This window comes from Aythya ferina (genome assembly GCF_964211825.1).
Source record: "Aythya ferina genome assembly, chromosome: 13".
Classification (NCBI taxonomy): domain Eukaryota; kingdom Metazoa; phylum Chordata; class Aves; order Anseriformes; family Anatidae; genus Aythya; species Aythya ferina.
Window position 1 is genome coordinate 5,565,457 of NC_140311.1, and position 16,970 is coordinate 5,582,426.

At 35.8% G+C, this 16,970-nt stretch overlaps 1 protein-coding gene and 1 long non-coding RNA gene across 12 annotated transcripts in view; one reads left to right on the forward strand and one right to left on the reverse strand.

The window, feature by feature from the left end:
• Nucleotides 1-16,970, reverse strand: part of LOC311444172 — a 110,555-nt gene that overhangs the window by 86,206 nt on the left and 7,379 nt on the right. Inside the window, exon 2 of the long non-coding RNA XR_014697683.1 lies at nucleotides 1,141-1,226. This is a non-coding gene — a long non-coding RNA (uncharacterized lncRNA). The remainder of the gene's footprint in view (nucleotides 1-1,140; nucleotides 1,227-16,970) is intronic.
• LOC311444167 (uncharacterized protein) overlaps nucleotides 1-16,970 on the forward strand; it is a 98,585-nt gene that overhangs the window by 75,351 nt on the left and 6,264 nt on the right. For 8 of the 11 annotated variants that reach the window (XM_084535126.1, XM_084535130.1, XM_084535129.1 and 5 more), the window contains 3 exons: nucleotides 11,344-11,408; nucleotides 14,796-14,873; nucleotides 15,110-15,236. In XM_084535126.1, the coding sequence (XP_084391252.1) occupies nucleotides 11,344-11,408; nucleotides 14,796-14,873; nucleotides 15,110-15,235 (269 nt within the window). In that variant the 3' untranslated portion in view covers nucleotide 15,236. Of the gene's footprint in view, nucleotides 1-11,343; nucleotides 11,409-11,751; nucleotides 12,386-14,795; nucleotides 14,874-15,109; nucleotides 15,237-16,970 lie in introns of those variants that run through there. The other 3 variants (XR_014697674.1, XM_084535131.1, XM_084535123.1) reach the window with 3 other exon arrangements.

A 16,970-nucleotide genomic window follows, 5' to 3' on the forward strand; every position in this document is an offset into this window, starting at 1 on the left:
AAAATTACTACACATTGCTTGCTCCACACAAAGGTAAATTACGATGTTTTTTTTACAGAATTTATTACAATTATTCAAGGATTGATTTGTAATAATTTAACTGATTATCTGTTGCATTTTTAGATAAATATTTCCAACACAAAGATATCAATGGCCAGGCCATAAGCATTGGATAAATTAAAGTGTGAACAGTTAGTGTACAGCATCTTTATAAAATACCCAGTTAGAAATCCCAAATTAAGATATATTTCATTTCATGCCAGTATAAAAACAACGAACTCACAGATGCTTCACTGAAGTTACAGCACATGCATTTCAAAGTTTCAGAAAAAAAAAGTTACGATTTTCTGAATAATTTAGGTCTAGGTAGATTATGTGCCTCTGGAAATGCTTTTATGATTTTAATCTCTTCTTGACTCCTCTATAAAGATGAGATACATATTTAATTCAAGCCATTCTCAGTCATTCTTTCTCCCCCTTAGAAAAGGTGTTCTAGCTGCCAAAGATCAACATGGCAGCAAGCAAGAGCTGTGATCCGTTTCCCAACTGTGCTTGGATAATGGATGCAAGCATATTTGACGCAGGTTAAAATATAGAAAGGTCTTCACTGAATTTTAGCTATGATTTATTTTGTAAAATGGAGATCAACCTAAACATGGGGAGGGGAGGATAGGGGAGAAAGGACCAATCAGTTATATAAAAGATATGACAACAACTTGCATTAATTTATGATGTAAAAGACATCTTCTGGGATTATTTCAGCCACTGTTTAATCAAGTCATTATCTTTTTTTTCTTAGTAAAACCCATTAAAAGAATATCCAAATGCCAACATCAAAATGAAATAAGAATTACATATTGCTAAATTATAAAAAAAAATGTCCTTAATGTAGAAGGATCAATTCTGCAAGCATGATGAAATTTTGAAAATGTGTGTTTGGCAAGAAAAAAAACATTCAGTTTTCTGAATATTTCTCAGGAGACATTAAATTTGTGTCACCTACTTACTTGAATTAATGTAATTAACACTGCAGACATGCTCACATTCAATAGCAGTGTCCCATACATAGGCTGATACTACTTGCTTAGATGTGAGAGTATTTCCTGCCTGGAAAGTAGTAATGAGGTGTCACACACTTACAGATCTCAAGATCCTGTAGAAAGGCCTCATCCAAGTACGTTATCAAACACTTCATCACACATGTAACAGGGTTGTGACTAAAAGCACTGAAAGACAGAAATGCTCACAGTTACCAAAGCTTCACTGTCAAATCCAAGTTTTCAGAAACAATTTCTCCTCATCAGTAACTTGTGTTACTAGCCTCCACAGCCTCAACAGTAGTCTCCTCAAAGAGTGCTATATATGTCATGACTACGTGTAACACTTAAAATACCAACTTGAGTCTAAAACATTAATTACAATTAAGGTGCATAGACCAGGTCACCTTGATTCAGTTACAGCACTAAGGAATGCAGAATTGAAACCCCTATCTTTCTGATGTTACACATGCCACTTAGACAGGTATTTTCTCGTTTCTTTTAGATCTTTTTAGCATTTCAAGAAATCACATTGGTCACTTGGGTAGAAGATCCATTTTGGCAATTTTGCTTTGCTTCCATTACCATAATTTGATACCTCAGTACCAATCTTAAATAATGGGTTATTTTCTTATATTTTTAATGGATTGGGATTACTCCCTAGGTTCTTCACTGCACTTCCACCATATCTGAACAGGAAATTTCTTCCTCTCAACACTTCCATTTACCCTCAGGCACAAAAAATAAATCAAGTTCATGCTGCATTTGCTACAGTGGTATAGAGTTCTACACACACATGTTAAAATACACTATGAAGCTCTGCAAAACTGTCTGCTGCTATTTTAGACTTTCTGGGTTGAAAACACTGATTCTGTATTGCATCAATATATAGCATAAACATAATACAATTATGCAAATAGCTTTTGCCTCCTCCAAAACGCCCTATGGTTAATCAAGAATGGCAGGCCAGACACACATCTACTGCCTGTTTCATTGCAAAATGACAGTGTTTCAATCAGGAAAAACTGATATCCTGTTTTTGTTTTGAATTGAATTGCAACTTCAAATATGAAGCTGTAATGGTGCAGCATATACAGTGAGAACTAATCTACCTGAATGTAAACACATTTGCAGTTTTTTCAGACACTGAAGGAAGAATAGATATGGCCAAGTAGATCAGTCTTTGTCAGAATTACTTCAGTTACTTATTACGTGCAATGCATACTGTCACTGGGAATGTTGTGTTTCCTTGGCAACTATCAAATACATTGTTAATGTCCCTGAAGAATTTCTGGTCAATAATGATTTGAGTTTTAAAGCCTATTTTTAAACTACCTTCTTGGTTAGTTTAATCCTACCTCCAGCCTGTATTTTTAATTGATTACTGTCAGGTAGCTCAACATTTTTAAGGAGGAAAGGTTTTTAATCTATACCTTAGTTCTCCTCAGAGATTTAGAGCAGTCATGAAGACATCAGAGATGTAAATGAGATATAAGAACTTGCAAGAAACCTACCCAATCTTTTATGACAGAAATCTAGAACCAAACTGAATTAAGATGAACACCTCAATTACTTGACAAACACTAATTCCCATTTATGTGTTTCTGTTGGATAACTACTATATTGATAATGTAAAATGCATATGCCATTTTATTACAGAAATCAGGGCAATGACTAAAGATACTGAAGTAGAATGATAAAAAGCCTGCTTTGCATTCAGCTGGCCCCCAAGACAAGCAAAGAATATTAGCTAGAAGTTTTGAACACCCCTAAGGCTACCATAGACTACAGTGTACTGAGATTAAAGGCTTGTACTTAAACTAAAAACTTCAAGTTCCATGGGTGACTTAGCACAATAAAATAGCTACATAAACTATGACATGGTTAGAAACTCCCAAGCATGAAAACCTCAATCACAGGTTGGGGAAAAAAATAAAATAATAATAATAATGAACTATTCCCAAGGAAAAAAAAATACTTGAAGGATTAGTAAGTTTTTTCAGGGCCTGCTCTCTAGCACCATGTGTTTTCTGTGCTGCCTCAAAGGAACTGTTCAAAAGGAGTTATATCACTCATAAGCAGTAATGGAAGCATGATCTCTTCTCCTTAGCTGTTATTTATTCTTTATTCTTATAAGGATCAGTAAGGTCATATACAGAATCAAAATTTCAGTTTCAGAATGAAGTCGGTAATTCAAATGGAATCTTAAAGAAAAAAATCGCAGTACAATTAAGCAGTAAGAACTTCAAAAAGAGCCCCCCCCCCCCAAAAAAAAAAGTCAAAATTTCCCTCCATGCAGAGTTGAAAAAAATAGCCTTGTATACATAGTTGAGTAGAAGAGTTTTCAGTTAATCCTCATTTCTATTTCTCACAAGGACGAGGAAGAGAATCCTGTAAGCCAGAAATCCAGCGTTCAGCACATAAGAACAAAACTACCAGAAAAGACAAGTTCACCATACCATGATTCTTGACCTTTAAAATACCCGATTTTCATAACCACCACAGGCTTTTGCTGCTGGGAAATACAAACCATCAAAAAAGAATGTAACAGCCCAAAGTGAAATATTATCCATTTTAACTTAATCTCCATCAGCTTCAGTTAGTGTTTTTTGTGTTTTTTTTTTTTTTTTTTTGCTTACAAAAATCATTACTGATGAGATATAAACAATATTGTTTCCATGTTCAAACTTACAAACTATTTAGCTGTGTTACTCACCAATGCTGACTAAGAAAACACAGGTAATCAGATTGACATTAACACTAGTAAGCCTGTGAACATACACAAATTCAAAATAATGATTTTACTTTTATCAAAGGTATCACAAACATTCTCTGAAAGCAATTGAAAAAAAAATTACAGTAACAGCCATATTTTAACACAGGACTCTTCTGACACCAGTGGAAGTTGCTTTTCCTCCTCTAGTCATAAGTGTTATTTTTACAGTATTAGTAAATAGCTGGACCATTTTTAATACCTCTCATGACTTTTGCCTCCACATGGTACTTATCTTTGTCAATATAAGTTGTAACTGCCTTCTTTCCTTTCAAGTTTAATGACAGATTTAAGAGCCTATGTACACTAATACTTCAGACTGAAGGTTATCAATCTTTTCCAGTAGTCAGCCTCTTCACAAATTTGATCATAATTTGCTGATTCAAGAGTCTCCTGTCACCCTCTATATTATAGTGTCCTTGAGCACTGCTGCTCAAGTCTGTACATATCTATCCCTTCATTTAACTCAATCTGTGTCACACTTCAGTTATCAGTTTCCTTCAGCATCTTTGCAAGTCTGTTATCCAGATTAAAACTAAGATCTCACTACTTAACTTCTCTGCCAACTTACTTAAGGTTTAATTTTGCAACTAGTTACCTTCTTGTAAAGTGCACCTTAACCTACCCTACTAGAAATGTAGTGATCTCTACAGCTCTTCAACTGTATCTGCACATCTTTATCATAGAGAATTGCCTTTAATATAACCTCCAAATAAAGTTGACACTGCCCTGCTGTAATTTCCTTACTTATTTGAAGTATCAGCACACAGGAAAAAGCAATAAAATCTCTGCATATGTAATTATGTTATTTCTGGAAGATAATTTCCACCAAACTTCAGAAGCATAATTTTTCTCTTCACAATAAATTTCCAATAAGGTGTCAATTCTAGGACTCTTACTGAAGTTAAGAGCATTCTACAATGTTCTGATTTCAGGATATTACTTAAGATATCATTTCTGCCCTATCACTCTAACAGGAGAAAAAAATTCTTCACTCTCACCAGTGTAAGCTTTGGTCCCTGATGGGAAACAAAACAATCGTAAAAGGGTACACAAAGTTGGAAATTCATAATAAAGCTGTTGATGGTAATAATGATAGGCTTTCATTTCTGTTAACATGAAGATGAACTATATGAGTCATCAGGAGGACATACTGTATGTACATTAAAGCCAGAACCCAGTAAAACATGCATCCATTTACAGAGATCTTAATATTTCCTACTGACAAGCAGTAGCAGAAGAGAAGTGTACAATAATACTTGCTATGACACCAAGAAAAATTATGAGGGAGTTGCAACAATTTAGGTCTGTTTATTTACTTAATACCAAACATTCAAATCCCCTACACCTTCTCAGATCAATGTCTTCACTACTTTTGTATAAGGTGCTCTTTTGCTACAGTCTGATGACACAAATCAAATTTAAAATGATTAACACCACACTACTTTCCTTGGGACTTTATTACTTTTTTTTAACACTATCCAAAGGAATTAAAAAGTTGAGCCATTTATTTTAAAATTAACCTCTCCTGATGTAGCAGTAGATGCCTCTATACTACCCAAAATAATAGAAACAGGTTAAAGGACTTCTCAAGATTACTCAACCAGCCCACCTTAAGTGGCTAGTATGATCTGCCTTGTGCTTCTTAAAGGGCAAATATCATAGAATACACTTTTAGTTGTTCGATACTAAGATTCTGGGGGGAGCTTATTAAATCTGGAATATGATTCACTTGAAGAGATGAGTTTTTTGTAAAGAGTAGCCTATAATCAAAACCACTAGAAGGCAGTCCAGTCATTTCCTTCAGAGCTGGTATTTTTCCTCACATCTAAAGCTTTGCTGCAGTAGAATCTCAGCCAAAAAAAAAAAAAAAAAAAAAAAAAAAAAAAAAAACCTTAAAAGGAAAAAGAAGCCAATTGGTTTTGTAAGCTATAAAGGTTAAAATACTTCTGTGAAATATTCCCCTTGGAAAGCTTGGCAGCAACCTTTTTTCTCCAAAATTTTATGACAGCTGGTAAAGCAAGTAAACATATGTTTTTGGTGTTTTTATTTTGACTAAATAAAAATCACTGATCTGACTTATTAACACTGATTCCCTCATGATAAAAGAAGAGTTCTCTGCCATTTTACCCACCTCTTACTTTACGTTAGCAATTCCTCCTTGAATTTCCACCAGCACACTGAAGAATGAGAAGTACAGTTACTTTATAACAAATAAAAAATAAATTAAAAAAAAAAAAATAAGAACTACAACAAGAAAATTCTAAACTCAGAGAAACTGAGAATTGCTAGATGAGAGAACCCAGAACACAAGGTCTTTAAGACACCGTCCTCTCTTTCCATAGGGAGATAGATGGGTACATGGTTTTCTCCAGTCCAGAAAATCCCAGCAGCTGACAAGAATATCTCACACAGTGCTTTTTAATGCTTCTATTAGACTGGCGTCCCACTGTGCCCTCTGCTCCAGGCAGGCACCTTCCCTGGAGTAGTGAACTCACTACTTACCAGCTTGTCCTAGACTGTTTACCAGAAGGACACACAAATTTTGTTTGGTTCATCTTAAATAAGTGCACTCTCCTTCTCCTTTAAATTGTTTAAGTTATTACCTAGAGTGCACACACAACACGACAAACTAGAAACTTTCATCTCTGCTAAACTACAAGAATTATTTGGAAGATTACAAGTAATCACCAGCAAGTTCTGAAGATTTACTACAGAAGCTCTAGTACTGATAAACTGGCCCAGCTACTCTTATAGCACAACTGGCTTGCAGAGGGTAAGTGCCATGCTTAACTACACAAACCAAGTCCTCTCAGAACAGTTCAACAGCTACTTTTGGATGATATTTTTCAGCATCCCTTACTTCTTCCTGAAGAACTTTCTGTCCTCTACATGCTTGCAGAGATCAAGTGTTAAACTAAAACCAGTGTTACCACAGTTTCTCTGCTTTTTTTAGAGAGTCAAGCATCACAGCACAAACCACAGGCAATGCTCTATAATCTTGAACCTTGGCAGCAAGCAGAACTTTTTGTACAGCTTAACATCAAATGGGATTAATAATGTATGAGATTGTCATTTGATGGTACAGGAGAGAGATTAAGCTATGTAAGAAGAGAGAAGAGGAATTAATTTAACACTCTCAAAATGAAGGGCATGTTTACTTGTCCAAAAGTTAAATTGGCAAGTGTATTTATGACTGCAGGCTACCCCAGAACTCTCATTAGTTAGTTCCAAAGTTCTATCCAAAGAACAGTCCCATTGCTTCTTCCAGGCCATAAAAAGCCTAGAACAACCAATAACACTTAATGAAATACGTATCTGTTTTTGCACTGCATTGAAGAGTGAAGTAACTATGCTGAAGTTTACTGCTAAAAGTAGAAAAGTAGTAAAGTTAAGATTCCACTTTTACGTATAGAAATGTGATGAAAATCAAAACTACAAGATAACATGAGAACTGGATGGCCTGCACTAAAGATGGTAGAACAGAAAAATTAACTTCCAAGAAAAACATCATTCATCATTACATCTTTTTATTTGGGCTGAAAAAGAGGGAATACTAAACAACATTTCTCTTAAAAGTAGCAGCAAAGGAAATTAAAATTTTAGAAAAAATTGTCAATTGTGTGGCAAATGATCCCTCAATTTAATAGTTCCACAGCACGAAGGATTATACTGTCTTTATTTAAAGTCAACATTTGTGGGCTGCTGAATAATGGAGCGGGGAAAAGTCAAAGTATCCAGCAATGCTCCTATTTTATAACATGACTGAGCACAGCTAACTCTTTGAATAAAAGAGAAGGCAACATTTTGAAGGCAGACCTTAATAAGAATTTTTCAAGCACAACTGAGAAGTTAAAGAAATGGAAGAACATTTGCTAAGCTCTGATCGTGAAGTAAAATGTGACTTTGAAAAAAGTAATTTTCTTACCATAACAGGAAATAAAATAAAAAGACCCCTCTTCACAATGGAATTGCTCATTCACTGCCAGCTACTGAGTACCCTTCTACTTCAGAGGAACAGAAGGAATCATTTTCTTCTTCCACTGCTGAGAAACAGTTTTTTTCTCCAGTATTACAGTACTACTAGAGAGTCAAGACAGATTTATTTTTTTTTATTTCACATAATAAATCTAAGCAATGAACTGATGAATTATTCTTGCTATGTTTTTCCCTATGCAAAATATTATTGCATGAGATCTGATACCGAGACAACCCACTGCGTTTACTGTTTTAAGACCTGATACAGAGACAACCCACTGTGTTTAGTGTTTCAACACACTAAACATTATCTCTTCCTTTGCTAAAGCCTCACAAAGTTCCGTGAAAATAAACATGTTGCAGATGTCATGCAGTTAGCTTGGAAACTTCCAAATCAACAGCGGTCAGCCAAGCGTTAGATAGCATGTACCACATGGGACTTCAGCATCTGAGTTTTCATATTTGCTGTTGCGTATGTCACACGTCCAAAAGTACCCAACCAACCAATACAGGTTTATGTTTCTCAACAAATCACTCCAATAACCACATATGTGGGAAATGAAGAGCCAAGCTAAGAGACAGAAAATGGGGTCATGACAGACCAAAATGATAAATCAAAAATTGAGACAAAATGCAGTGATTAAACCTACATTTTAGTGTGATAGCTGAAGTATGAAATTCCTAAGAAAAACTCCTTAGGATAGAAAGGAGTTCTGCAGATGAGGCTGCACATCTTTGAGCCATAAACATGCCAAGACAGCTCTTTCATCTTGCAGCCTATCTATAGTAACACTCTACAGTTCCACAGAGCTATATTTTTTTTATTTTTTTTTACTCTCCTTTTACTGTTCTTCACATTCTAATACTAATGTGTAAACCAAGTAACAAGCTTTAAGCAAAAAGCAACTTCTCCAGTTATTCTTACTCCATTGCCTTCCCTTTCTGAGAATCTCAGTAAGGCTTGTCATCAAAAGGTCAAACACAAACACCATGCCTCTTATCCCTGTAGTCCACCAAAGCTGAGATGAAAGCCTGAAGATTACTTTCATTGTATCTTCACACATACTAAATGTAGCCAACATTTTGTGTTGGAACAGATGCTTTCCTAGCCTCAACAGAAATGAGATTCAAAATACAGTATGTTATTGATATGGATTTATTCACTCATTAGCCACTTCATGTTTCAGGAGCTACTTAATGCGGGTAACAGAGGATGAGTCAGAAGGAAGGGAAGGAAGGTATAAAATATAAATCAGTATGCTGAGTGAAAGACAGTTACTGTAGTAAGTTTTGTTCTACTAGGGTGAATTAAGAACTTAAATTACTTCATGCTACCAAATAAACTTATCCAGCAAAACTCATCCGTTTACTAGAACTGAATTGACAAATACAATTTCCATTTTTGAACTCATCCCCATGAACACATTGTGAACATAATTGCTGCTCAAGTCCACAATATCGTAGTTTTCATTAAACCTTCAACTCCTCAGACATTGGGAGTAAATTATTAATGCACATTAAAAAAAAGTATTTTTCCATTATATAATTCATTCCATAACACTGAGGAATTTTTTAAGGCCTCCAAACTTCATAGATAGACTTTATATATAGAAGCAACTTTAGCAATTACAATTTGTGGAGTTAACTCACAAAGCAGATGAAGTGTTACTAGTAAAATTTTAACAAGGTCATTTAGTTTTTATGCAAAGTACACAATTCCCACTACATGTTTCAAGCTCACGTTTGGCATTCTCACCCAATGTTTCTTTATAGCAACATCTAATGCTTTTCTTTAGCTTTGCTTATCTGACAAGAACTTTGACAAGAATATGTTCTCCTCCATCAAGGAGGACTGTTAATAGTCAGCACTTCTGCGACTATATGTTAATTTTTCTTTGTTTGAGTACTGCCAATTTATAGACAGGCCAAACTTTCTTTTGCAATTTCACATACTAGAAATTTATAAAAAAGTTCAGTGTCATTTCAGGAAGTTCAGGGCTATGTGCCATCAGGTCTTACACTTGTACCATCTGGTACAGCAAGAGGAAAAAAAAAAAAAAGTATTAATCTGACCAAAGGGCTATTTTCAACAGGTAGCTGATCCATGTCCCAGGAGCATCCCTGTACATTATGGATAAGACTATAACGTGGAAGTAGCCATTCCAGCTTCCTTTTTCTTTCTTTTTTTTTTTTTTTTTAATGTGTAACACCTATTTTAATGCAAGTTTTCCTATGAAAACTGTTTCTAAATTAAACTTGGGGAAAGAAAAGCTATTCCTATCCTCATGCCAAGTATTTTAGCTATTCCCCATCGTGCCTAGCATTATGAGTATGTAATGCAGTGTCACACCTCCAGGGACTGAGAGAAAACAGAGGGCTTAAAAATGTCTTACATTAAGGAACTAAATCTGATCTATAAAACCTGGCAGAAATCTAGAAATAATTCAAGCTGGGATGTTCTGTTCTGCATTACAAACAGAAATACATCAGTCACCTACATTACTTTTAACATTTATATTTGTTTTTCTAAGTCTTCAGTTAGTTACTTCAAGTAAACATTTTGAAGCCTAATTATTTTTGCCGATTTAAGGTAGTTGATCATCAGCGTGCATGTATGTGAACACTGCCATCACCCTTTCTGCAAGACAAAGTAATGTTTGTCCCAGAATTCCAGACAATTAAAAAGGACAAAACTAATCTGATAATGGATTTACACGTGTACATGCACTGGCAGTAATTCTTCACACAGCTCATTCTAAATCATCATGTTTTCCTGTAAAAATATATAGATATAGTTAAGGCTGCTAATGTATCAAGCAACCATATAAATACAGAAAAGGAAGTCTGGCTTCAACCCATTCAGTAATAAATAAATACAAAGTAAGAAAATTATTTTGTTTTTCCGGATGTCTTTCCTCTCTTACAAAGACATTTAAATTGAAAGCAACAAACAGGTGTCAATATTTAGTAGCAACTGCACATTACTAGAAGTAATAAAATCTGAAAAACATAAGATAAACTAGTATGTACCAGGTTATAGTGTTCTTGTCACCCAAATTTAGACTCAAAGTAGTGGGGAGAAAAAAAACTTCCATTAAGCTGGTCACTTCATAGCAGTTACCATTATCATCACTTTCAAACAAGAACTGTCATGCCGACAATTATTTTACATTAGGCCTTATTCTTCTTACCTCAACGGAAACACAGAAATCAGTTAAGCCAACTAATCGGTTTAGCCAAAATCATACCAGCCTTTTTTTTTCTCTCCAGTCTGGAAAACATTTAGAATTCAGATCTACTTTTTCTTCTAACGAATATTGTCCTATTTTCAAAATCTTATTTCACAAATGTTCTTTATACACCTTGCTCACTTTCTCCTCGTTTCCATCTTTTTTGATAGTACAGCTAAAAACTGACTCATAGAGTTCGTTATCCAAATGACATTAAATAACTTCAAAAATAAGCCAAAGAACTCTGCCTTTTTTTTTTTTTTTTTTTTTTTTTTTTTTTTTTTTTTTTACAGCTTTTACAACTTTCCTTGGTTCTTACTTACAGAGTGGGAAGAAAAGGGGAATACAAAGGAAACCCACTGTGTGCCGGTCAGAACTTCATTGTCAGAAGTAAGAAGTGGCAAGTAGAGACAGAAGAGATGGTGGTGTTAGGGAACAGGATGGGTATTTGAAAAGATGTACCTATACAAGAAGGATTTCTTAAAAGTATTAATATTTTCTGAAGGGGTGAATAAGGGGAAAAAATGCATTTCTAGCATTTCTATATGTGGCCTTAAAGCTCAAGCTCAAAATGATAATCTTTATCTTGAGATGTTACAGAGAATTTAAAATAGGTCCACAACACAAAAACTTATATAAATCCACCACAGGAGTTAAACTACTTGATAAATCCTGCCAAAGATTTTTAATGTGCACTCAATAGCAGCAGTCAACCTTCTTCCTGTTACTGCAGGATGACAGCTGTATAAGGAAAGTGCAAAGGACACAGCTGAATGAACATGTTCCTGCATGAACACCTTAAGTTTCTGCACATCTCAAGGAAGCTAACTTGAGCAGCCTCTCAGAAGCTCAGAACAATTTAATGTAAGAATTTGCATTTTAAAGGGAAAAAAGGGTGCCTCGAGCTATTCATCCGTAGCTACAAAAGTGAAGAATCTTCAATATTACACATGATAGAGGCAAAATGGCATAATTTAAAGAATTAAAATATTACGTCCTAAACATAGAACTCTCTCAACCTCTTGAAAGAACACACCATGATATGTAAATGCTTTGTATGTGAAAGCCCCACACTGTCAATGCAGTAAAACTGAACAAGTGTCTTTGAACATTTATGTTAGACTACCACCATTTACTATTATTACTATTACTGGTCGCTCTTTTCATGGAGAAGAAATTGAAAGGTAAGCATCTATTGTTCTAATCTTGCATACTGTGACTAACCAGGAAATTTGTGTGTTTTTGCACTAAATCAGAGAATGAGATTTATGTTCTTAAGTTCTCCTTTGAAATTAAAGGTGCATTTAGATTCTTTTATTACAAAGTTAAGCTGAAAGATAAGTTTTTAATATCATTCAGAGGCTATATGGTTCGTGGATTCTACATTAGATGAAAGTGTTCCCTGCAAAATTCAAATACTTTATTGCATGCTTTCTGTGATTTACTGCTAATACTTAGCATCAATGTTACTAGTAGACATGAAATGGCTTAAAATATTAATGGGTTTAGTGTCCTTTCACTTTCCCAAAACTGCCGTAATTTTAGTCACTTTACAGAAGAAAGTGATTTTATGATGCAGGTAAAAGATTTAATCCTTCTCGTGTAGGAGACTAATATGAATCCTCTTTCTTTGCTCCTAAGCCTAGGTTGCTCTTTTCAGAATATTTTTGTTGCATACTTCACTAGATAAAGCCTACTCCTCGTGGATCAGACAGTAGAGGGCAGCAGCACATCCCCAAATTTAACATTAAAGCGTTAGCATAATTCACTTCCACACGTAAGAACGCTTTATGATTCAGCTCCAACAAGTACTTTCCCAAATATGCTTTTCAAAGCTATGACCTATTATACAGGACAGTATAGATGCTGAAACCACTGAAGAATTCTGTACTGCTCTCATCAAGTGATGTTTATTGTTGGAGCCTGCTGAAGTACTGCTGCAGGAGGAAGGAATGATGTACAATGTTGGGCGATGAGACGCTGGAGAGCAGCCTAGAAGAGAGGGATCTGGGGGTCGTGGTAGACAGCAAGTTGAATATGAGCCAGCAATGTGCCCTGGCAGCCAGGAGGGCCAACCGTGTCCTGGGGTGCATCAAGCACGGCATCGCTAGTAGGTCAAGGGAGGTGATTGTCCCGCTCTACTCTGCGCTGGTGCGGCCTCACCTCGAGTACTGTGTGCAGTTCTGGGCACCACAGTATAAAAAGGACATGAAACTGTTGGAGAGTGTCCAGAGGAGGGCTACGAAGATGGTGAAAGGCCTGGAGGGGAAGACGTACGAAGAACGGCTGAGGTCACTGGGCCTGTTCAGCCTGGAGAAGAGGAGGCTGAGGGGAGACCTCATCACAGTCTACAACTTCCTCGTAAGGGGGTGTCGAGAGGCAGGAGACCTTTTCTCCATTAACGCTAGTGACAGGACCCGCGGGAACGGGGTTAAGCTGAGGCAGGGGAAATTTAGGCTGGACGTCAGGAGGGGGTTCTTCACAGAGAGGGTGGTTGCACACTGGAACAGGCTCCCCAGGGAAGTGGTCACTGCACCGAGCCTGTCTGAATTTAAGAAGAGATTGGACTGTGCACTTAGTCACACGGTCTGAACTTTTGGGTAGACCTGTGCGGTGTCAAGAGTTGGACTTGATGATCCTTAAGGGTCCCTTCCAACTCAGGATATTCTATGATTCTATGATTCTATACATAAATGCTGATTCTGCAAGGGACTTTTAGTTTTGGCATTAATATTTTAATTTGGATTAAGACAGAAGGGGATATTTTTTTCCCAAAGTTATAAAGCTTAATTCTTCCTTGATCCTTCCATCTTCTGTACTTAAAATAGTTTAACATATTTGCCTTCTTGTCCTTTAACTCTGATAAATAGAACTAAACCAATTGCCTTGATGAGACTTCCCATTTGTTTTACTATTCTTCATCCAAAATTTAAAAGGCCACAAAGTGATGTTGTTTCTCTTTAGGTACATAAAAATTAATAAGCTTAAATAGATATAGAAAAGTTACACAAGGGATGTGCAGTTTCATTCACTCATCCCAAAGCTCTTATCACAGGCCGATACAAAAGCAATCAGGAGTGTCTGTTAGCAGCCTTAAGAAGGTGCATTCACTCAACAATAGGAAAACCATGAGAGTTCCTACAAAGCAATAGAAGTACAAGGGGTGGGGGGAGGGCAGGGAGAGAAGCAGCTTGAACAGCTGAACCAATGTCGTTAAGTCAAGGCTCTTATCACTGTTAGAGAAGCAGTCCATCTTGCAGCAAATTGGTGACTTGGCTTGACCTAAAATCATTCCCGTATTGAACACTACTATGCCATAAAGCTGTCATACTTGTAAAAAGCAACATAATTCAAGAACAGAAGTCAAGTTGCAGATAGTGCCCTATCTTTTGAAGAGCAAATCTGAATTATTCCTACAGCTTTCATTTTCCCAGAAATCCCAGAAAGACTAATATTCAATGCCTAGATAGGTACCTGGGGGCAGGGGAATGGGGAGCACCAACAACCTAACAAAACAGACTTCAGCATTAAAACCTCCTTCTAATCTGGTGCAGCTCAAATGTTTTGTTTTGCATTCATTCCTCCAACCAATGTCAGAACACTACAGTTTCTTGTTTGAGAACACTGGAAAGAGCTTTACCAACTTAAACAATAACTTTTCTTCTCTACAACTGATTATCCTGCTAATTTAATCTGCTTTTTCCTTCAAATAAAAGAGAAAATGTTTAAACAGTCTACCACTCACAATAGAATAACAATGTATGTATTCTGTTCCAGGGCTCAAAAAAGCAAAGAGAGACAAAATTATCTATAGCTTTCTCTAACCTTATTTCTAACCAACTTCAGATCAGACAGGTGAGCCTTTCTTTGTTACTCTAACTCTTCCCTCCATAAATATTGATATATTTATTAAATGGGAATTGCTGTAGAGCTTGCTCTGTGACAACAATTGTGTAGTTATGCCTTCACCTTTTCAGTCTGTAAAACAAGCAGATTTAATTTCAGACAGGCTTAATAAGTTTAGATAAGGGCTAAACATTTTTTCTCATTATAATATTGTCTTCATAACATTCTGTCTTTGAAAAGAATAGTTTTTCTTCCATTCTCAAGGGAAGAGGAGAATAAACAAAAAAAAAAAAAAAAAAGAAGGAAATTTATCCCTTCGAATATATGGAATTTGGCTGGCAATCTTCAACCTGACATTGACTACGAACTAACGTAAGTATGAAAATGCATCTGTCCTCAGCTGCTTAGCAATTAGTTTGGTAGCTTCAGCTGAGTGTATAAGATCAACTTCGGATTTTCATTTTGAGTTTACACTCATTTTATTCTCCCTTCTTAGATTTTAAATAAGGCTAGCTTCCCTTGCAAACTGCTTGTTGTTTTCTTAACAGCAGTTTTCCCAAGAGTTTTAATAGGCTGTTTGTTCTGCCTAGTCGCCCAAGGAAGAAAAACTATATTCCCAAATCAAAGTGGATATACTTATCTGAGTATGTTCTACTCCCCAGTGACCACACTTCATCTATTCACCAGTTTAGTAACTAAGCTATCAACCCTACACCCACCCCAAACCTTCAAGCAATGTAAGCAGAAGAGTTTGCAATTCCTTCCCATGCATTGCTATGACTGTCATCCTCAGAACTATTTAAGGATTCCGTTCAGCTTGTATGCCATTAGGAAGAATAAAGAAGAGTTAGAAGAATTTGGGCAAAAAGAAATGGATTATGGATATATGCTAAACCATTAAAAAAGGTGGGAAAAAATAAGATGTACAAACAAACTTTTCATTCTGGTTATATAAGGTTAGGTTAGTTCTAGACAACATAAAACAGCTTTTGCACATGGTTTTTTACTAAGATTTCACTATAGAGCAAAACATCATGATACTTGCTCCCGATTACTAATGCTAAGCATGTATGAACTCTTGAATACAAGACACAATTATATGCTTACATAAGTTTGAACATTTCTTTTATTCACATTCATTTCTTTCTCTCCTTGGATTAAAAGTTTTTTCAATCCAGAAAAGAAAACCAAACCCTGATCACACCAAAGTATTGCTACTTCTGTTACTTCTTTTTCTTCCACTTGAGTGCTAAGGTTCAATTAAAAAGTCAGTTTTAAATCAAATTAGTCACTCGTATTACTATCAACAATTAGAACATCTGGCTGCACACAATGAGAAATACATTTTTATACAAAAAAAGAGCAATACATTTCATAAATTACTCTTTGTAGCTTTTTTCTCCAGTGACTTAGTTATGGATGTTTTTATACAATGCCCTGTTTCCTGTTTCACAATCACTTCCTCTCTAACAAAGCTCCTGGGGACATAAATCACAATGTTATCTGTAAATCACTGTTAACACCAATGTCTTCTCTACAGACTCAGGAAATAGCATGGCAGTTTGATGGTCCATAATAGCACACCAAGACTTGCATAAATATGTCCTGGATTTATACATGTAAAAAGTAAACACAAAAACAAACATCCTATTTGGTATTTAAATCTCTGTTCCCATGATGTTTGGAAAGTTCCAAGGTCTGGACATTAAAAACTGGAAAACTTGAGAGAAAGGCATGAAAACTATGATAAATTATGATAATCTTTAACTTCCCCACTTATGATCTAATTCTTTATGCAGTTCTGTGCTGCAGAGAGCTCAGCTGTTCTGTAAGAACAGCTTTAACACTACTTCAGTGAGTGAGTCTGTTTTGATCCAAGTAAGGGAAGTATCATTACCACGATGCTATATACCTCTCTTTATTAAACCTATTTAGTATTCTCTGTCACCCTAATAATTTATATTAGGGTATTTATATGATTTTGTACTCTTTAGACATGTCTGCTTTCTAAGATTAACTTTCATGCACTGTACTAGGTCTGGCTGGGACGTTAACTTTCCCTGCAGCAGCCCATACAGTGCTGTGCTCTGCACTTGTAGCTGGAAC